The 19,819-nt window shown below is 49.8% G+C and overlaps 6 protein-coding genes across 11 annotated transcripts in view; 2 read left to right on the top strand and 4 right to left on the bottom strand.

The window, feature by feature from the left end:
• Positions 1-21: 21 nt before the first annotated feature.
• On the bottom strand, positions 22-3,313 carry LOC118505075 (probable isocitrate dehydrogenase [NAD] subunit alpha, mitochondrial). 2 transcript variants are annotated; one of them, XM_036040361.1, is made up of 4 exons: positions 3,116-3,230; positions 2,523-2,666; positions 1,971-2,135; positions 22-1,881 (listed from the first exon to the last, which is right to left on the bottom strand). In XM_036040361.1, the coding sequence occupies exons 1-4, from the start codon at positions 3,140-3,142 to the stop codon at positions 1,009-1,011; spliced, it is 1,209 nt and encodes a 402-aa protein (XP_035896254.1). In that variant the 5' UTR covers positions 3,143-3,230; the 3' UTR covers positions 22-1,008. The 2 variants fall into 2 exon arrangements, with proteins under 2 accessions (XP_035896254.1, XP_035896255.1); XM_036040362.1 differs by lacking the exon at positions 2,523-2,666 and having other exon boundaries at positions 3,116-3,313.
• Positions 3,314-3,323: 10 nt separating this feature from the next.
• Positions 3,324-5,876, top strand: LOC118505095. 4 transcript variants are annotated; one of them, XM_036040396.1, is made up of 4 exons: positions 4,482-4,596; positions 4,878-5,007; positions 5,087-5,192; positions 5,263-5,876. In XM_036040396.1, the coding sequence occupies exons 3-4, from the start codon at positions 5,142-5,144 to the stop codon at positions 5,830-5,832; spliced, it is 621 nt and encodes a 206-aa protein (XP_035896289.1). In that variant the 5' UTR covers positions 4,482-4,596; positions 4,878-5,007; positions 5,087-5,141; the 3' UTR covers positions 5,833-5,876. The 4 variants fall into 4 exon arrangements, with proteins under 4 accessions (XP_035896288.1, XP_035896289.1, XP_035896290.1 ...); XM_036040397.1 differs by having other exon boundaries at positions 4,878-5,192; positions 5,263-5,569; positions 5,649-5,876; XM_036040395.1 differs by lacking the exon at positions 4,482-4,596 and adding an exon at positions 3,324-3,411 and having other exon boundaries at positions 4,878-5,192.
• On the bottom strand, positions 3,570-4,764 carry LOC118505091. The gene is made up of 3 exons (XM_036040389.1): positions 4,566-4,764; positions 4,173-4,508; positions 3,570-4,098 (listed from the first exon to the last, which is right to left on the bottom strand). The coding sequence occupies exons 1-3, from the start codon at positions 4,657-4,659 to the stop codon at positions 3,662-3,664; spliced, it is 867 nt and encodes a 288-aa protein (XP_035896282.1). The 5' UTR covers positions 4,660-4,764; the 3' UTR covers positions 3,570-3,661.
• Positions 5,877-5,931: 55 nt separating the features above from the next.
• On the bottom strand, positions 5,932-6,763 carry LOC118505102. The gene is made up of 2 exons (XM_036040405.1): positions 6,531-6,763; positions 5,932-6,459 (listed from the first exon to the last, which is right to left on the bottom strand). Exons 1-2 carry the CDS (start codon positions 6,558-6,560, stop codon positions 5,998-6,000), a joined length of 492 nt encoding a protein of 163 aa, XP_035896298.1. The 5' UTR covers positions 6,561-6,763; the 3' UTR covers positions 5,932-5,997.
• Positions 6,764-6,883: 120 nt separating this feature from the next.
• LOC118505096 (larval cuticle protein A3A) lies at positions 6,884-7,966 on the bottom strand. Its single transcript, XM_036040398.1, has 3 exons — positions 7,777-7,966; positions 7,249-7,683; positions 6,884-7,164 (listed from the first exon to the last, which is right to left on the bottom strand). The coding sequence occupies exons 1-3, from the start codon at positions 7,795-7,797 to the stop codon at positions 7,006-7,008; spliced, it is 615 nt and encodes a 204-aa protein (XP_035896291.1). The 5' UTR covers positions 7,798-7,966; the 3' UTR covers positions 6,884-7,005.
• A 1,113-nt stretch (positions 7,967-9,079) lies between these two features.
• Positions 9,080-19,819, top strand: part of LOC118505044 — a 29,498-nt gene continuing 18,758 nt past the window's right edge. The window contains exons 1-2 of one of the 2 annotated variants that reach the window (XM_036040296.1): positions 9,080-9,821; positions 9,969-10,395. The gene's annotated coding sequence lies outside the window, so the exon portion shown is untranslated. Of the gene's footprint in view, positions 10,396-19,819 lie in introns of both variants that reach the window. The other variant, XM_036040295.1, reaches the window with a different exon arrangement.

Below are 19,819 nucleotides of genomic sequence, written 5' to 3'. Positions count from 1 at the left end.
TCTTCTCCAAGATTGGGGGTTTGCATCAACTAATTTTGAAACAATTTTATTTCGATTTTTGGTGAAATTCCGGTGTTTCTTGCTCTCTGCACGCGTGTCTCCTTCGCGATCCCGCGTCCGACACAGGCGGCGCCGCGCGTGTTCTCTCTTTCCATTTTTGTTTTTTGGTTGATCCTTACTAACATGGCGTTCTTCTAGTAGTAGCAGTTCCGTTTTGCGAGTTTGAAGTTGAAAGGGATCGTCGGATTGCGCCATCACCACCCAATGCATCTACTAGGTAAACACCACTACTACTACTCGCTTCTGTCTGGCTGACTAAATGACTAACTAACGGGAGGAGTAAAAACAAAACGGGCACAGGAAAACATTCCAACCGCGCAATCCTCCTCACACACACTCTCCTATCGCTCGCTTATTATTGTCTGACGGCGCAAAACAGGAAGGAAACTAGGAAAGCGAGGCGGTTCCGGTTGTGGCGGCGCGGTCCAGTTTTGTGGCGGGCTCGGATACCGTTTCATTGCTCGATACTTTGTCGGTCTTTGGACGTGGGTGGCTTGTGTTGGGATGCTGGGTGTGTACCTTCCGCGCATCCTAATACTGGTTCCCATCTGAAGAAGCCAATGCTGCGACGGAAAGGAAGGACGCGCGGCGTTGCGTCGGGGGACCGCCAATGGCCTCGCGTTCGTGTCCGTGTTGTGTGTGTGTGTCTGTAGTAATTGTTTGTAGGATATTTCGTTTGCATTTAAAATTACAAATAAATAGTTCGCTAGTTACTGCCGTTTTTTCCTTCTCGCTCTCTCTCTCCTCTCTCTGCCCTGTGCTTAGTAATTCACTAGAAACAGCCACTATTCTCGCTCTTTCCTCTCTCTCTCTCTCATCTCCCGCTTGCATTCTTATGGCGTTTGAAGGGGGGCTTGATAGGCGGAGGGTCGAGGTGGAGGTTTGTCCTGCACGCAAAACACTCCCTCCTCTCGTTCCCGCTTCTGGTCCAGCTCCTCCCCTCCCACTTTACTTAATTCTGTCACAGATGGCGTTGGTGTACTCGGAGCACTTGGCCTTGCCGCCCAGATCACCGGTTAGCCATTTCGCTTCCTTAATCGTCTCGAAGCACGCGTTCTGGATCTTGTCCGCCTGCTGGTTCAGCTCCATGTGCCGCAGCATCATGACCGCCGACAGTAGCAGGGCAGTGGGATTGGCCAGATCCTTGCCGGCAATGTCGGGCGCGGTACCGTGCACCGACTCGAACAGCGCACCGTTCAGGCCCATGTTGCCGGACGGCGTGAGACCGAGACCGCCGACCAGACCGGCACACATGTCGGACAGAATATCGCCGTACAGGTTGGGCATGACCAGCACGTCGTACTTCCGCGGGTCCTGCACCATGTTCAGGCAGACCGTGTCGAGGTAGCGCTCCTCGAACTTAATCTCCGGGTACTTCTGGGCCATGTCGCGACAGCAGCGCAGGAACAGCCCGTCCGACATGCGCATAATGTTGGCCTTGTGCACCACCGTCACCTTCTTGCGGTTGTTATCTTTGGCGTACTTGAATGCGTACTCGGCCACCCGGTTGGAGGCTTCCTCGGTGATGAGCTTGATGCTCTGCACCACCCCGTCCACGATCTCGTGCTCGATGCCCGAGTACTCGCCCTCCGTGTTCTCGCGGATCGTTACCACGTCCACGTTGTCGTACAGCGTCTTGTAGCCTTCGAGGCTCCGGCACGGGCGCACGTTCGCGTACAGGTTGAACTCTTTGCGCAGGGCCAGATTGAGCGACCGATGGCCCTTGCCGACCGGCGTCATCAGCGGTCCCTTCAGTCCGACCTTGTTGCGGTTCACCGAATCGATAGCGCCCTGCGGGATGCCAAACTTGCCATCCGGATTCTGGTTGGTGACGAGGAATGGAACAAAAAAAACGGTATCAACCGACGTGGTCCAGCAGGAAATGCTTCTTGCCAATGGCAACTACTTACCCGCACCGGCGTAACGTCGACCGTTTCCCACTCGATCGGTACGTTCGCGACGGCGAAAATCTTCTGCACGGCGGCAGAAATTTCCGGCCCAATGCCATCGCCCGGAATCAGTGTGACTTTGCGCGCGCCGGATGCGAACGTGCGGGCACCGAACGGGGCACCCGTCTGGCCAGCGCATGAAACGAAATACGAAAATACAGAACAAAAATATTGTCAACGTTTCGATTCTTCGTTACGTAACACACACACACACACGGCACGATGTGGAGGTGGCTCGCGGATACAAGTGCTTGGCGGGTTAGTTGGGCTGCTTTAATCATCACTACCACTACTACTAATGGCCCTCACTGGAAAGAAAAGGATCCCGACCCGGAACCATCCTTTCCGTTCGCCTAATGAGAAACCCGGAAATATTACGGCACTGGATCCCGTGGATGAATGCAAAGCGGATGGAGAGGATTTGGATGGAGGTGCGTGAGTAGGTGTGTGGAGCTTTCCCACCCATCCGTCCCTCCCACCCCCTAGTAAAAGCGGTGGCAAAAGATTATTTACTTGAACAATCGGATCGGTTCGCTTAGTGTTTGCCGTGGATGCAGTGGACGAGGAGGAGGTGGAGGAGGTTATGTAAATCTTGACCCAATTGTCCTTCAGTTGGGCGGAAAATTTTGCCAGCAGCGTTCCATATTCGCCATCCAACTAAAAAAAAAATACGAAGCACGAGCACGAGGTTTACGTGTGCGGTGAGAAAAGTGTTAGTCCATAATCCAGTTTGCCGCCGGAACATGTTTTTCTAATCGAGATTCGCCATCCGCCCATTACAAGGCAAAGGGTTGTTGAGAGTTCTTTGCGCAATCGTTTTTTATGCGTTCGCCCGCCTGTGGGGTGGGAATGAGAGGAGGTGCACTACTGTCTCTTTTTGCACACATACACACACACACACTCTGTGTTTTCCACCCGGTGTAGGGGGTGGGTGGATGGAAGGGCTTAGATTTCCACACCACGAGAAGACGACCGGCAGCAGAATGCACCAGCAGCCAGCAGCAGGGAATGGAAACCCCCCCCCCCCCCCGCGCGGGGCAGAATGAGTAGGGAAGTGGTGGGGTTTTAACACTTGAGCGCAGGTATGTCACATGGGTTTTCCTTACAATTTTCTTTATCAATCGTGCCGCCATGCTTCGTTTCACTGTGAACCAACTGCGTGCTTTAACCAACGGACAACAGACGACAAAACACACGGCCGTAGAGCGGATCTGTTGAGTGGAGTTTCTTCTTCTTCTTGCTGCTGCCACGATTGCTTCGTCCCGTTCGCACGGCGCTAGCTGGCTCGCTCGCGCCCGTGTGCTGTGTTTGGCGGTAGCTGTCAGCCGAATCGTGCGGTTATGGTAGCGGGTTGAGTACTGTCCGTATCATCAGGCGGCGATGCGATTTGGTGTGGCGTTCGGTTTGTTTTGAGTGTTAAATTAATTTTAAAGAAAATTCAGTGCCTTTTTCATTCCCTTTTTACATGTATTGAGAAGTATTAGAAGGAACTATGGAAGGTTTTGGAAAATTATTGGAAAAAACTTCATAAGATCATCATAGGACGTATTAGTGTACGAATTTTACTAGTCGCAGTTAAAAGACATCAAAAATTTATTTACTTTGCAGTGCTGCAAATCGCTTTATTGCTTCCTTGTAACCCGTATCACGCTTCACACTCTTCTGCGCGATCCCTGCTGACCTTGCGTTTGCGAACGCGTGGAAGACCCGGACCGCTGGCCGAGTGCTTGCAGCAGAAAATTGAACACGGCCATGGTTGCCTCCTGGTCCATGGTGGAGCCTCGATTCTGCTGACTGTTTCGCCGTGGTTTCGTTGCCTTCTGATACGTAAAGCCGCTGCTGTACGAATCGCCGTAATTGTTTTGCTGTCCCCGGCCTCGATATATGGGACGCTGCTGTCTCGGTGCGAATGGTTGCACCGGCATACGGTTGTACATTCCGTACCAACCCTGGAGCGGGGATTGGGCCCGTGGCCAGAAGTTGTTCCGTCCACCAACGTTCCCGGTGGGGCGATTGTTACTCCGCGAATCCATGCCATACATGCCGGTGTAGATGTTCAGCACTATCGAAGGTGGATTGTTGGATTTAGCTAAAAGAAAACGAGAGAATCGCTTAGTATCGAGCCAAGCGTGGTGGTGTGTCCGGGGTTTAATGCCCACTCACGCCTGCTGGTAGTCTTGAACAAAGTGTTTGTGAATTTGGTTGGGTGAGTCCCATTTAATCGCGGATGGACAGTACTGTCGGTGCGACGGACATCATGCGAATTGAGGTTCACCACTTCACCATCTACAGCCGTAGCCTCGTCCGTATGCATCGGAATGCCGTCCTTAGAGCTTCCAACGGAAACCACCGACATGTTTTGGTAGTCGCTGGTCGCATCATCCAAGGTGACGGTTGATACCTCCGTAACGATCTCCTCTTCCAGCGCTCTAGCCTCTTCGACCGTCGTCACCTCGCTCGGTGGCGAAGTAGCAGCATCGGTCGCCGAAGTTTCGCTTACTGCGAAAAAAGAGAAGCTGGCAATTACATCACCACAGAAAGGATATTGGGTCCTACCTTCTTCATAGTAGTACTCGTACTCGTACTCGTAAGTTTGCGCCGAAACAGACACTACCAAACACAGCAAGTAAACCTTCCATATCTCGTTCATTTTGAGTGTAGAAAACGAAACAGAATCGTGCGATGGCTTGTAGTGGCTTTTTAAAGGTTAACACGAGCTGCTAGTCAGTACGGTTTCAATGAAGTGTCTATTATAATGTGATTACATCGCAAAACTGTCATGTGTACAGTCGATTGGACGAGCTTTTGCTAATAAGAAGGGCCGTTATTGTGTCGCTCATTTTTGGGGTTTTGTTCTATTTTTCGTAGACGGCAGATTCCATTACCTCCGAAGCTGATGGCCAATTCGAGGAGTGTGTGTTAAGTATAATGGAGCTCAGCGAAATAGTGAAACAGCGGGGGAATTTTTAGCACAATCCCCTTGTGCACATTGTTGAAGGTTAATGGCGGATTAATGTGTTAATGGCTCAATCGGCTCATTAGCCAGGTTATCGAATCTTCTGATAACGTCCCAGCAGTAATACGATCTCTTGCAGCCATGTTCCGGATTACACCAAGTGATACAGTCAAGTGATGAGGATGGTTTCTGTGCCTGGTACCGTGGTGCTGCTGCTAGTGTTGCTGGTAATGTATGAGCAGTGCGTAAGCCTACCAATCAATACTATTAATTCCCAAACCATTCCCTCCTGCCCAGATCACGCTGGAACGAGGAGATGCCTTTCTGCCGATTATGAACCTGTACCGGGACGCCGGGATGGCGTGCCGCTGGTACAATATGCCGCCGTACGCGAATGCCATCGCCAGCCAGGGCACGAACGGGGGCAGCGTAAACTATCTTACCGGCCTGTCGACCATGCTTAACCGTCTGTATCCCGATGCCTTCACCGGAATGGGGTCGCAAACGCGCCCGCGAGTGGTGGTGCGTGTTGAGGAGACGGACACATTGCGGAACAGGAACGGCATCGCAGTCCCGGCAGGCACGTCCGGCGGTAATGGAAACCGTGAGTTAGATTACTACTACTACGAAACAGATCCGCAGTACAATTACGAGGAGGACGGTTATGCATACGATGATTACAGTGATCCTGGCGAATATGCGGACACTGTTACGTATTATGACATGCCTTCGGCGAACGTACGGAGAACCGGCAACGTCTTTCAGACGTGGTACGGGTCAGGTGTCAATGCGCCGTCGACGACCGGCAACACTAACGCGTGCAATGTATGCGCAACTTCAGCATTGCTCAGCTTCCTGATGGGATAATAAAGAGACACGAAACGCGTGTGCGTGTGTCAAGTTGCATCACACACCTGCTGCAGTTGGGACGGTATGCTGGACATCCGAAAGACTCATGCCAAACAGTTTCAATAGCGGAGCATCAATTTATTGCATCTTCAAATGGGAGATAACAGACAAAGCGCGAGCGGCCTAGGTTAACCACCAGTATTCAACTCGCTGTGTTCGGGCTCCATTTGCTTTCAGCGAGCGTGACCCAGACAGCATGTTGCGATAGTACGACGGGAGCCAACTGGTCTGCGATCCTGTTCGGAAGCGACGTCTAACGGCGGTGCGGATGGGATATCCCAGATCGTCCAGGAAGTACCATCTCACTATTTTGGAATTGCTTCGTCTGGAGGGTCGTGAGGTTGGTGTCGGAGGGAACACCTGGGGTCTTTTCGGTCTCTGCGTTCGACGGGTTGTCGTGGTCGCCGTGGTAGTCTCCACCGTCTCCACATAGCTGTAGTCCGGATATTGTGGCTGTGGGTTGGGTTGGGGAAGTGCTTCCCCGTAGGCATCGTACTCTGGATTGGGATACGCTTCCGATGGGTAGTTGGAATCCTCCTCCGGATAGTTTGAATATTCGTACTGTCCGAAGGACACGTCGAAGAGCTACAGGAAGGGAAGCACAATAAACTGAAACTATGCGATCTTAATTCTTGGTCAAGAGAAAAAGGATTTACCGTAAGAACTAGCAGAAATTGAAACCACATTGCGAACGGTTATGGTAGAACTAAACATTATTTCTATAATCCCTAAATGAGTACCCCTCATTTAGGGAGTACCCTAAATGAGCTCACATTAACGCCCAGAACAATAGTAATTCTAATGTCTTTTTAAGTACACTTTGCATTGATCGCATGCAGCGGACGACCTTCAGAACAGCTCTTCAACCAGAGTTCCTATAATTCCATGTTGGTTCTAATGATGTTGTTTGATATTTTCGCGCACAAAACGGGTGACGTCATCGAGGCGTATCCGCGGTGCACCTGTAAAACCAGTTCCCCCTGCCCAACATCATTCTGGCGCCAGCTTCTGATCGATTGTTTACCATTTATCGATTTATTGATGTATCATCACATTTGCATTTAATTCGTTTCAGCCAAACACGCTCGGCCTGATGCCTCTGCTGGTTCGTGTTTCGTCCACCGACACCGATCACTCCTCATATTTCACCGAGGTAGCTTCAAAGGCCAACCGTTGCGCTTCCTGTTCCGCTCCGATTCTTGCATGGTCCTGGGCAATCTTCTCGTACAGTGAAAAATGGCGATCTTTCGCTTTCGCCACCGCGACCGTGTCCTTGGGCAGCTTCGGTTCCTGCGAAAAAAACAACGCCGAGCAAAAGGGAAAGGGGTTTAGTGGAATTGAGCCCCTCGCGCAACCACAACCGGTTACACGCACCACCGTCAGTCCGCTGTGGGCATCGGCATGCTCTTGCGCAATCTTGTTGTACAGAGCGTAATGTTTCTGCTGGGCCTGGGCGACCGCCTCCGTCTGTTGGGGCGTTTTGGGCAGATGGCTCAGCACCGGATAGAATCCGTGCGAATCGGCCGTATAGTCGACGGTGCGAACCTGGTTCCGTGGATCGACGTACGAGAAGGAACCGCGCACGACACCATTTCCATCGGACACCTCACTGTGCGTACGGTCGACGTGTCCTGGCGCACGTCCAGCGGAGTAGCTGAAGGCGTACGGCTTCGGTGGCGGGGGTAGAGTCGTCAGCTTTTCCTCGTACTCTTCCACCACGACGATCTGGGGCTGTGGGCCTCGGACTCTCACATCACGACGGGCTGCAGTGCAGACGTTTCCAGCAAGCACTGCCACCGTCACTAGGAGCTAAAAGTATGAACGAGTTTTACAAACGCACACACACACACACGCACACAAACACATTCCCCAATGCAGATTGAACACTTCCTTCAAACTTACCACGGTAGACGATCGGAACATGTTTGCAGCTTTGCAAATACGGCAGGTGTCTCGTGCACAGTCACAAGGATAGACACACTAGAGTCCGTTGAGCAAGCGTTGCGTCTCGGAACTGATCGGCGAACCTTTTCCAAAGGCCTTCACAGCGTCTTGTGTACCGTCTCCTAGCGCTGAACGCTTCGGTTCGGTTCTCTTTCCACCTGGCGTTCGCCATGCAAACACGCAAACACGATCGTTTCGGTTTTGTGCAATAGGCAAATCGTTGGGTTTTTGGGGAGAGGGAACAGGTGCTTGTCCGCTTGCATAAGTCCTCCATGGGTTGTCGGATGAATTCGGTTCGAACCAACCACATGAATTCGAGTTGCACATTCATCTGGAGCTTTCGTGAGAGCTTTTAATGAAGCGCTCGAAAACGATACTTAAGCCTACAGTGCAGTCACTACTAGTACTATTTGTGAAGCATAATTAATGGACTTAGGTATTGGACAACGAACTCTTATGAAGTTACTATTAAGCTATAATAAGCATTGAAAATCAGGGTGAGCTACATCCATGCTAGGAATTCTTAAAACATTGATTAAAATATGTTGAAGTCCAATTGTAATTTGAAAATGTCCTTATAATCCTGATACAATCCAAAGGCAATCGTACAAAAATTGTGGGAAGATATACATTTTCTACGGCCTTGACAAGAAACCTCAAATATTGGGAACATTGTCAAAAACCCGTGAAACTTCCTTGAAGAGAGAAAACTGCCTCTTCATAGGAACCTAACAACACTGAAGAGCTAAATCTTGCTCCTACTTACTTTACGCTTTTCGACTGCAAAGTTTTGCTTACCACACAAACGCCTCAGAGAGCTTTCAACACACGCAACCCCTAAACAGCGCTTAAGCAGCGTCCAAGCTACCTCACCTCTGCACACCATAGAAAAGCTCGCGAGCACGAGGCACGATCTGTGTCGGGCTGGGAAGCAAAAGCACCGTAAACCTGTTTCTCCTTCCATCCCCGGGCTGGAATGTGTCAGCTTTGAAAGCGGGCCCGAAGCCCGTACCCCGGCCAGCCATCAACCGAAGGAGCCATAAAACATGTCTTAAGATGCGGTCACGCATACTACACGAGCTCTCGTTCAACAGTCGCTTTTGATAGGAAAGAGAGAGAGAGGGAGCTGGTGTGTGAGTGAAAAGGCAGGTGAGTGTTGAGAAAGAGCGATCGGGGTAAGGTCAGCAACTGTGCGGTAGCAACTCAATGCGTACGATCGATCGTACGCCAGAACGAGAGAGAGAGAGCGAGTGATCGTGAAGGCACAGTTTCACTCGGATTCAGGTTCCGCCAGGGCTGGAGTGTTTGGAGGGAAAATGCCAGTCGTCGTCGTCGTCGTCGTCGAGGCCGTTCCCAAGATCTGTTACCGCCAACCGTCGGCAAGACAGTCCGGTGCTCCAGACTCCAGCCGAACGTCGTCGAGTGAGGGTTCGTGTGTGCTGTGCGATCCGAGTTCATCCCCAAGAAGCGTTTCACCAGCCCATCAGTCGTGTGGCTTTTTGGACGTGCAACTGGCGCAAACGCAAGCCCTCCAGAAGTGAAGGGAGCAAAAACAGTTTTAAAGAGCTAGAAGTGGCCGGTTGGAGCAAACGAAGGTTTGCTTGTGTGTTTGTGTGTTTGAGTGTATGTGCGACCGTTGCGATTCAACCTCAAAACATAAAGTGCATTCGGGAGAAAGAGAGAGCGAGGGAGAGCGTGCGTGTGTGTGTGTTGGTGTGCAAGAATTACGGTGAATGTGCATCGGAATTGCATTGCCAAACCGCATCAGCCTTGCCGTAGCGGGATTCTTGTCTAAGAGCGGGTGTGTTTTGCTGCTGCTGTTTGTGCCAGTGTGTGTCGGTTGGTTGGCTGCACTTGTGCTGCGTCGCCGTGTTTATGAGCGTATATTTGCATAGTGCAGAATTTTGTTGGCGTGTTGCGCCAAGTGCATCTGGGTGCTGGACTGCAGGCTGAACGGGGGTGGCCATTCCGGTTTTATTTTTCTCGGAGAGCGGCCAGCAAGGGTAAGGTGTTGACGAATTGTGCAATTGCCCACCCACCCAGCTGAAGAGGCTTGTTGCGCGTGTCGCTTACTGGTGTGTGAGTGTCGAGTGTGTTTGTATTTTGTGTTTGTTCCACGAGTTGTTATTATTTTGGTGTTGGCGTTCCAGTTGTCTGTGCCTGCGGTTCAGTGTTTTTTACTGCATTTTCGTGCTAATCGTTCGCCCAGTTCGTGGAGCGAGCCTTTGCTGCCAACAATCGTGCCGAGAGAGTCCACGGGAGGTTAGAATTCAGAATAGAAGTGCGTGTGTGTGTGTGTGTATCGGTCTGTGTACTGTTAACAGCCCACTCCCTCTAGTAAACACACACAATCACAAATAAATCCAAACGCGCCTAAGTCGTGCCAGGCAAATCGCCCTTTTGCTTTGACATTCTACCCCGCTCAGCGCAGCGTCGGTGCCGTGACCAGGATCCGTGGTCGCGATCGGAATTTTAAGGCTTTCCGCAGCAGGCTTTGACGGATTCTCAGCAACGCGGTGCACCGAAACCGAAGAACAAACGAACGATCAAGGAATGTTAAGCAGCTTCTAGCCGAAGGTAAGATCATCGCGATGTGAGCGAGCGCTTTATACACACAGGCAGGCATTTTTCCGGTTCCAACCGTGAGCACACTTGTTGCCGCTGCTTCTTCTTCGCCACGGTCGCTCGAAGCACCGTAACTGTAAAGCGTTTTGTGTTTAGTCGTCACCCCGAAAGACCCAGTTTTGTGACCACCATCGCCAGGGTATTATTGCATGAACCCGGCCCATTTTCGAAACACGACCGGGACGACCCGGTTGGCTTTCTCCCTGGCGTGAAGCGACGGGGTGTTGTTGGATAGGGAAATCGGTGCCCGGCATCCTGGGGGCACCGGAGAGCCTGAAAGGGGGATTTGCCTCACCCTTTTGTGTCTCACCCCCTCCCCCACACCCCACCTCGGGCCGAGTTCTTTGGAGAAGAAGAGGATTGTAGGAAAAAAGCTATTGCTTTTTATGTGTGGCTTGGTGTTTGTGACTGCGATTACGAGTCGCCCGCCACACGAAATCCCCCCCCCCGCCCCGTGAATGAGGGTAAATCGTTAGATTGCTCTTTAATTGATCTTACACAATTCTTCCTGTCGCTCTACACATTCTTTTCTCTCTCGTTGCCTGTAGCTTGCCCCATCCCTTTTCGTTCATCAGTCCCCGTCTTTAATTCCATCTGATGAAGAACATACCACCCTTCGGCCAAAGTCTTCGTCGTGATGTCAGCACAGGCCCGCGCGTCGTAATTCGACCACACCACCCGGCTCGGTTGGAATGTGCGTTCTGTGGCAGAAGACTTCAACGTGTGGCGGTTAAGCGAGAAGCGAAGAAACGTGAAAAGAAAAACCCGGAAGATTCGGTTGGCATCGCATGGTCGGGTTTGGGATAAAGATGAGAATGAACGGGTGGCAAGAATTGTGAACGGCTCTTGGGACGTCCACTGCTCCGGTCCTCCGGTTGCGATCGTTTAGCCGAGTGTGGCGCTTGATCTCTTGATCGATGTACAGCGGGATGGGCCGTGAATGGACCGTCGTAGTAGTAGGACTGGATAGGAAAAGAGAAGAGAAGAAGCGCCAGCAACAGGTACAACCAAAATCAATTAACTTAAGCCTAGAACATGTGTTTTGCATCGGGCTGGTCCGCAAGCTATGCAACACGATTCCGAACTCGGAAACGGTACGGCTGGTACGGAATAATCAATACGGATTATTAGCATCGGTTGTTTGGGTGGTTGTACTGTTATGCTTTCTTGAGCGCGTTGTTACATATTTCGAACAACGCGTAAACGTTTTCTTTCATTTTTCCTTCGCCCCGCTGTAGAAGGCAAATCGGCAATCAGAAACCCCGAATCCGTGTACGCGGATTTGATTTATGGCGTAATGGTACGTTTCAAGGCAAAAGCGCAAGCCGTGAATGGTACACATGTATGTACACACATTTTATTTGTTCGTCCGCAGGACAGTTCGTCGATCCGCTGCTACTGCCTTATGACATCAACGGCACGTCACGCGGTGGTGGATCGAGCCGTAGAACTGCTGGACGGTGGAGTGTTCTTGAGGCGAAACACACAGCAAACATCGTTAGCTCATCATCCACTTGGTCGGGGCCAGGATTAGCTAAGCCCATCGCGTGTGTGCTTGTGTGCGCTATGTGTGTGTGTGTGTTTGCCAATTAAGTCGAATCAACTCAACCACGAACACACGAAGAAAGAACGAAAGTTTATAAATCATTCATAAGTTGCCTCACCACCCTTTTCCGGCCACGGTGGTTGTGATGTTTGGCTGGAAGTTTTGGCAAGCGTCGAACCGTGGGCTAGGGGCTTGGGGAGCGATCATTAAAGAAGAATAGAACTCTATAAGGAAGGGTACTTTTGCTGTTGTGTGCTGCCGCCTGTCCATCAAAAGGTTCTACCTCGAGCGTGCGATTTGTGTGAGTGTTTTGAATAAGACCAGATGAGTTCATTTATTACTGCACAACTGCTGCGCCATCATTAGCGAGCGTGAGGAAATGAGTGTGTAAGAAGGAGAGAAGCACCCAAAGAAACAGCCGAAGATCATCGACATAGATCTGCCCTTACAGTTACTTACTTCAATTCTTCTCCAGCCGAAATCCTGTTGCCTGTCATGCCTTTTTTCTTATGTTTGGCAGAGTTAGAATATAATAAAAGGCCTAATAACTACGCAAATCGCAACGGTATTAGAATTACGAATCTTCTCCGGCCGTCGAGGTGCTAATAAGGGCGGTGGAGTTTATTTTGCGCAGTATTGCAGAAGGGAACCCATGCTCGTTTTCGCACACTGTACAAGCTGTTTGCGCTAGAAATCTTCCCGCAAATGATCAGCTCAGCAAACATCTGTTTGATTTAGGTTTTCTTTTCTTATAAAAATGAACAACAGAGTGCTTTACCGAGAAAAGTTGCCGGCTAGCTGAGTACACAAAGCGAAGGAGGTCGCCAGTGTTGATGATCGGCGAGAAATAAGCAAACCTCCGGAATTGTTTTCCTTTCCCATTGCCAGCTCGCTGCTGGAAAGCTATTTAGCTAATAATTGTCACCTTTTTGTGTGACGATGATCGACGGTAAAATTCGATCACCCTTTCTGCCGTCTTTGGCCACCCGCTTTGGGTTGATTGTGCCGATTTCGTACACTGTTGAAACTGGGCGCATTTTAGCGTGAAAGTGTGAACGAATTCGGTGACAGATTTCTCCGTGCGTCATCGAGGGACAGGCGTAGGAAGTGATGAGAATAATGGCGAATCACATGATGGAATTGAACCGAATTTCCCAAATGAATAGTATCCGGTTGGGAGAGAGAAAAAAAAAGCTTCCCCGCAAACTGTCATAAATCACATTCAAACTGAGATGTTTGGAGAAAGAACTCCACCCTCGGCAATAAAGAACGGAAGAGACGGAGAAGAAGACGGAAACGAGGGAAGGCGGTGCAGAAGGCGATGGTACTTGTCGCTCTAGTTTTCTAATCATTTCCCCCACCCTTCTTCCCCCTCTCTGTGTGTCGCAGCGGCAAACCGCAGTTAATGGTCCGCGTACGGCACCACCCTTTCCGGTTGGCCTCAATAGTATGCGATCGAGGAGTCGAAGGCGGAAAACCGATCCATTCGGTGTGCAAATCTCATCTCGCACCGAAAACTGTCACGCTGGGAAAGCACAATTAAGAACGTTCGTCTGGGTGGCCCACTTGTTGCGAAGAAAAAGACTTGAGCGCACCGGTAAGCGACGAACGTTTTCAGCCTAGCGACTTAATTTAGCCTTTTCTCTCTCTCTCTCACTCCCACATTGTATTTTTCTATCGAAATTTTCTTTTTTACAATTACCCATCACACCTCCGTGCTCGCCCCGTTCCTCCTCTTCCACCTTATCATAAAAAGGGAAAAGATGATTGTCGCCGGGGTTCGGGCTGCTTTTTTCTTCCACGCCCAACCCGCCTTTGAAGGCACCATTCTGGATTTACCTAATTTTTCCGTCTTCTTTCACAGATGATAAAATAAAATTAACCCATTACACTGCATCGGTTCCTCGATCGGACAGACACGCTCTCTCGCTCTCTTGCTCTCTCTCTCCCGCTCTCCCGCAATATGAGTGTGCCAATAAAAGCGACATCACCTCGTTACGGAGGTCGGTCGGGGTTGTTGAGTTTGAAATGTTTTTTTTCCCCTCCCCTCGCCTTCCCACCCCTCGCCTCCCCCCCAGCGGGAAATGGGTGGGAAAATGGGCTTAACAATACACATCACATGTACACACGGTGGATAAGGTGTTGTAAAGGTTTCTGTTCCCGTGGCTACTTTGTTCGCCGTGCCGTGGTTTCTGTTCCATCAAGTAGTCGGTGCTAGTCATGTTTTCCTTGCGCTTTTACTGCGCTCGGGTGAATGTGATTTTCCTTTTCCCTCCACATCACACGGGTCACACTTTCTGTGCGGTGTACCGGGGGTCGGTAACGACCTGCCCTGCGATGTATTGCGGTGTTACCAATTGAAGGAAGTTTGTGTGTTTAACGTTTTTCCTTCTTTTGCCTGTGTGTGTGTGTGTGTTTCTTCCCTCAACAGCAGCAGAAGAAGATTGCGCTATTACTGCGTTACGGTCAACTGGGCACCCGTACTAGCCGTGTACCCGTAGAGTTCATTCATTTATGGCACACCGGGTTTTGAACATGTTTGGCTGCCCGCCAGCGCCGGTTTCCGCTTGACCGAACGACCGCCCCCCCCAATGTGCCAGGGGTTGTCATCCACGAATCCTCGTTCCCGTACTTCGATCACTTTTACTCGCATCGTTTCTCTTTTCTTCATTTTTTTGTTGTTTCACTTTCAATACAATCTTTTTCGCGTATTCCGTATCATTTTTCCATTTGTTGTTTTTCTTTCTTTCCTTCACTCTTCTTCCTCTTTTTGCTCTCGTTTGCACCCGGGCCAGCAGCTGATGTGTTTTTGGGTTTGGTTGCTTTTCTCTTTCGCTCGGCGAGTTTCCGCAAACATGCCGAAGTTTTTCCGGTCCGGGTACCGGCTACCGAAGATGGTGTAGCGCTTCACGTTTGCTTTCTTTCACCGCTTGGTTCAAGTTTCCTTAGCAGGGCGGCGAACATTGGAACCGGACCTCCACCTCATCCTTCAACTGTCCAGTGATTTGAGGATAGTTAGCCCTCAAAAAGCAACGATTCGGTGCGGCGACTAACTATTGACGATTGGACGAAAAAGTGACGTTTTCGCCATCATCCACACACCGTCCGCTGGCCACTTTCTTTGCAAACTTGTTCCTCTTGTTCGTGGAAGCAAACACAAAAGACGAGCTGAAGAAAAGGAGCAGCAAAACACAGTCAATGCGGAAACTGGAAGTACTGGTTCGACAACTACAACTTGTCCAACAGCACAGCCACTCTCCGACAGGTCTCCGATCGGGTTTTTTTTTTATTCGCGAAACAATTTTTTCTTCCTCCATCCGAATGGTGAATTTGCACCTTTCGTTGCCGTCGACCACAACAAGTCCACGGGGGGGGGGGGGGGGTTTTTGTTTTCTTCAAGAAACCTGGCACCTCGAAAGCACCCAAATGTCTGTCGGGTCGGGTGCCTTCACGCCCTTTTCTTTGCGAGGTTGAAATAATTTGTAATTAGTCATCACGGATCGGGTTCAACCTTTTCCCTTGCTTGGGAGTGTACGATCGGTGGTTGATCGGTGTTGGCACTGGGCACAGGGCTTAACAAGGCAAGCGAAAACAACGAGGATGTGATGAATGCAGGGGTTTCATTGCAGGGCGAAAGAGCTTCGAGCAAAGCTATTAAAGAATAATTTTCATCAATATTCTACCTAAATCCGACAAGCTTTTTTAGCATTTTTCGACTGAACCAACTAAGTGCTTTGTTGAGAAGCTCAACTGGCGCAAGATCCGGCAAACCCTGCCCCGGGTAGGATGTGGCTTGTGAGCCTGAGAATCATAAATTATGATATGTTTTTGTTGTTTTTTGCTTTGCTGTCTGATATTGCTGCCTGATTTTATCTTTTTCTTTCACCATCCCGTTTCGCTGGCAACTTTTGCTTAATGTTTTCACGTACCGGGGTTGAATAATTCGCGCCCCGAAAGGTCACGGTTGACGGTGAAGAAAAACGGCCATTAGCGCCGTGGTGGTTCGCTCGGAAGAGGCAGTGGCATTAAATATGCATACGGATCGACATTGGACACCAGCGGCAGCGTTTGCCAGTGGTTGGCCCGGTTGCGCTGACATTCATCCGGTCGGAATTCCAATGTCACAATGATAATGACGGTGGCTTGATGGTTGCGTGCGCTATCTCGCTGCCCGGTTGGCCGTAGAAACGACGACACAATTCCGCTGTGACATTCAACAGCAGCAGCAGCAGCAAAAAAAGCGCAAAGAAGACATTAAGAAAATGGGAGTTGGTTGGGCTTGGGGACGCAGGGTGGTGTCTCGCACCGGTTCCGGTCAATAAAACACTCGATCACTCGATCACTCGAACAGTCGAGTGGCCGCGGGAGTGAGAGTCGATGAAAGTTTGGAATCCGTTGCGTTTGCGGATGTATATATCTCGCCGCGGAAGAAAGCCCCAACGGGGTGGACGCTTCTGCCATTCGACAGACCACCGTTCCCGGGTTACACCCCGGTGGGACTTTCTCCCGGGCGTCCGGGCGTTGGGGACTCGCGCTCCGGTGTGGAACGTTGCAGAAGTGGAAGTTCGCTTCACCTGATTTCGTTCGCTCGTACCTCGTCAACTTTCATTCTCCGATACGGTGCCACGTTGTGCCGGCCCTTATGCCCGGGCCCTCTGAAGCGGTGGAAATAGGGGAAGAATTGAAGCTGGGAAGAAAGCAACCACCGTCACCCTTATAAGGGTGGTTTGAATGAACAAAAAAAGGGGAACAGCAGTGCTGGCTGGTAGACACACCTTACGGGCCAGCCCATCAACGTCACCATCATCATCATCATCATTATCATTTCCTCAAATTGGATCTTCACTTGCACTTGCACACAGCCGCAGCCCGTTCACCTGCCACTCTCATGGCAGGTTTCATTTCTCGCCCAAGTGCGTTGCCCAAGCCGACGCAAGTGAACTTCAAGCCGGATCCATTGCCCAAGATGCTCAGAATCCGGCCTTTCGAGATCGCGCCGTTGATCGCGTTGAGCGCCGAACGTTTCGGTCGCTGAGCACACGGCGGAGGGGGTTTCATGCTTGAAGAGACACCGCCAACCACAGAGGGACCTTACCGGCCGCTGTTGAGCAAGCGCTGAAGATGGTGTCATCTTCGGACTTGGCCTGTACTTTCGTTTTCTTGCCCGACGCGCGCTCGCGCAGGGTCCCTCTTTCGTGGGTTGAGCCACGATTGACCCCGATTGGCCCATCGCGCTAACCTCGACGACGACGAGTGTCATCACCATCGCCAATCGATGCAGTGATTGCTGAGGCGCCTTGGTTTCTCGTTCCTCAGCGTTTTATTTTTATTGTACCGAAAACCTTCCTCATAGCTCACGTAGTCCCACCGGGTGCGGATCGTGCGCGTAAAGGTCACCGGACATTCGAGATTGCTAATTACAGCTTGACTTACCGCTTATCGGCACACATCGGCGTAGGGATCGAACCTTGTTGCTCATCCAAAACGTATTTTACAACACCCTGGAGCAGTCAGCGCGGGAGCTTGCCATAAAGCACCCAAACAGACGAAGGAATGCAATGTGTGTCGCCGTTTCACACAGTAACAGCCACTTTCCTTCCCACACTCCCGACTCTAACTTCCCTTCGTTCCCAACAGCTCCTCTCTCCAGCTCCCGGCTTTTTTTTGTGGTGAGATTTGTTTGTTTCCACTTTGGGAAAGCCCCAATTTCCACCCCGATGGAACGCTAACGGAAGTTTGAAGTTGGTTCTGGTGTGCTTTTTTTTCGGTTTTGTTTCTACAAACAGGGAGGCCGAAGAAAAAAGGGGCAAATAAAAATGCGGAGGCATCTTCGAATCGTTGACCCAATCAACGAGCAAGCGTCCCGAGCCTTTTTGTTCCCCCATTGCCGCCGTCCACTCGGCACACGCTTGGACGAGTAACCTATTTGGTTGCTGATTGAAAAATTAAACCGGGCTTTGGTTTGTTTGTTTTTCTTAAGGTTGTATTTCATCCAATTCAACGCTCCTCCTCCTTCCATCCACCCACCCACAGACACCCGCTTCCGATCGCGTGGGGACCACCAGGTGCGGATGCGGATTTGATTAGGTTTTATTTATTTCGCCCGGCTGGTTAATGAGATTTTCTTTCCGATCCGATACTCGAGCATCCGATTCGGAGGTTGGACTGTTTTATTGCACCAAAAGAAAGGGGGGGATGGGATAGGAAAAGAGTGGGATGGAATTTTCACACCAGCGCTAAGCGCTAAATGCTTGCGCTGGAGCTGGAGGTCGTCCGCGCTCGTACGGGGGGAAACTTCAAGGATTCCATTTCAATTTGGGTGAACGACGACGTTCGAGTGTTTGGTGAACATTGATTAGTAGTGATCGGTGTTGTGCTGTTTTAGAATTGGTCGATTGTTTTAGGTGCAGCTGGAACAGCAGGTTTAAAAGCTCTTGAGAAGCGTGAAGTTAAAGTATGCGCCGGTGAAAGCCATTATAACGGATTAGATGCACGTTGAATGCAATCCTTGGGTTGAACACACAGATATAAATCTGAGCTACGTTGTCAGCCTTTTTCATTAATTTAGACCTTGATTCAAGGTTCAATATGAAAATAATTAAAATACAAATCCATCACATGTCACACACTAACTTCGAAATGCTGTCAGTGCTGTCAGTTTTGACATTTAAGCTTTAGTGGTGTGGTTGGTGCTTTAGTATACTTTAAAGCAGTTTAAACGTATAAGTATAAGATTATAATGTCCTCCAAGCTTTGATAAATTGTTGATAAAGTAGCTACTTTGTTGGAAAACTTTAACCGAGGAATTCTTATGACACTTAGTTATTATTATGTACTTATGGAACATAATTTAAGCACTTTAAGCATTTCGGCAGATTAACTCTCAAAGCACCAAAGATCTCGAACCTTAGATTTAAATATTCTGAGCAATGTAACGAATACATGGAACGGCTATTGAAGCAACGAATACTCAAAGTACTAGGAAGAACATTATTCGATGCGCTCAGTACTTTAATAGGTTCTTCTTTATTGGCCTAAAGACTTCTTAGGTCTTGCCTGCTATTTCTGGCTTATTAGACTTATTGTTACCGCATAGTTGGATAGTCAGTCCTCACTATGAGGTAACGGCCCAGATGAGACTTGAACTCCGGTTCTGCCCCGTGAAGACCGGCGCCGCAGTCGCATCTACCACCGGGCCGTCCACTTTGATAGGTTAGTTGATAGAAGCGTCCAACAGCATTCAAAGTACTAGGAAGAACATTATTCGATGAGCTCAGTACTTTGATAGGTTAGTTGATAGATTGATAAGCCTCCAACAGCATCCAACAGCTTTTAATTGAGTGTCAGACCACGTGATGCAGATCATCAACTGCTTCACATCATGAGCGTGACTGCATTTGGCTAACGACTAATTCTGTTTAAGCTCTGAAATCTTAACTCTGAAAAAATGGAGGATCAAACCTAAACTAATCTCTCTTTAACTCTTTACACAATAACTCACCTCAGAGTATGATTTATTTTAAAAAACACATAAGAAAAACATAAACCTCTAATCAATCCCGGAAGCCTCTCGCGAACAGCTCTAACACTTAATCAAACAAATATTCTCACGTACACTTGCGCACCGAGGGGAGAAGGGGGACAGTTTTTGGGTGGTTTGACCATCAACGATTTCTGTTTATTTTACCGTAACACCGTGCAGCTGTTTGGATCAACAATTAGCACACTTCTGATAAGTGACCAGCGTGCAGGCGTAATGTCTCTATCACGTGTCGTGCCCGCGTTGCGTTGCTGGTGCCAACCGAAACGCGATCATCAAAAAACAATTCG

This window comes from Anopheles stephensi, chromosome 2, assembly GCF_013141755.1.
Source record: "Anopheles stephensi strain Indian chromosome 2, UCI_ANSTEP_V1.0, whole genome shotgun sequence".
Classification (NCBI taxonomy): Eukaryota; Metazoa; Arthropoda; class Insecta; order Diptera; family Culicidae; genus Anopheles; species Anopheles stephensi.
The sequence above is the reverse complement of the archived record's forward strand: the minus strand, read 5'-3'. Positions and strand labels throughout refer to the sequence as shown.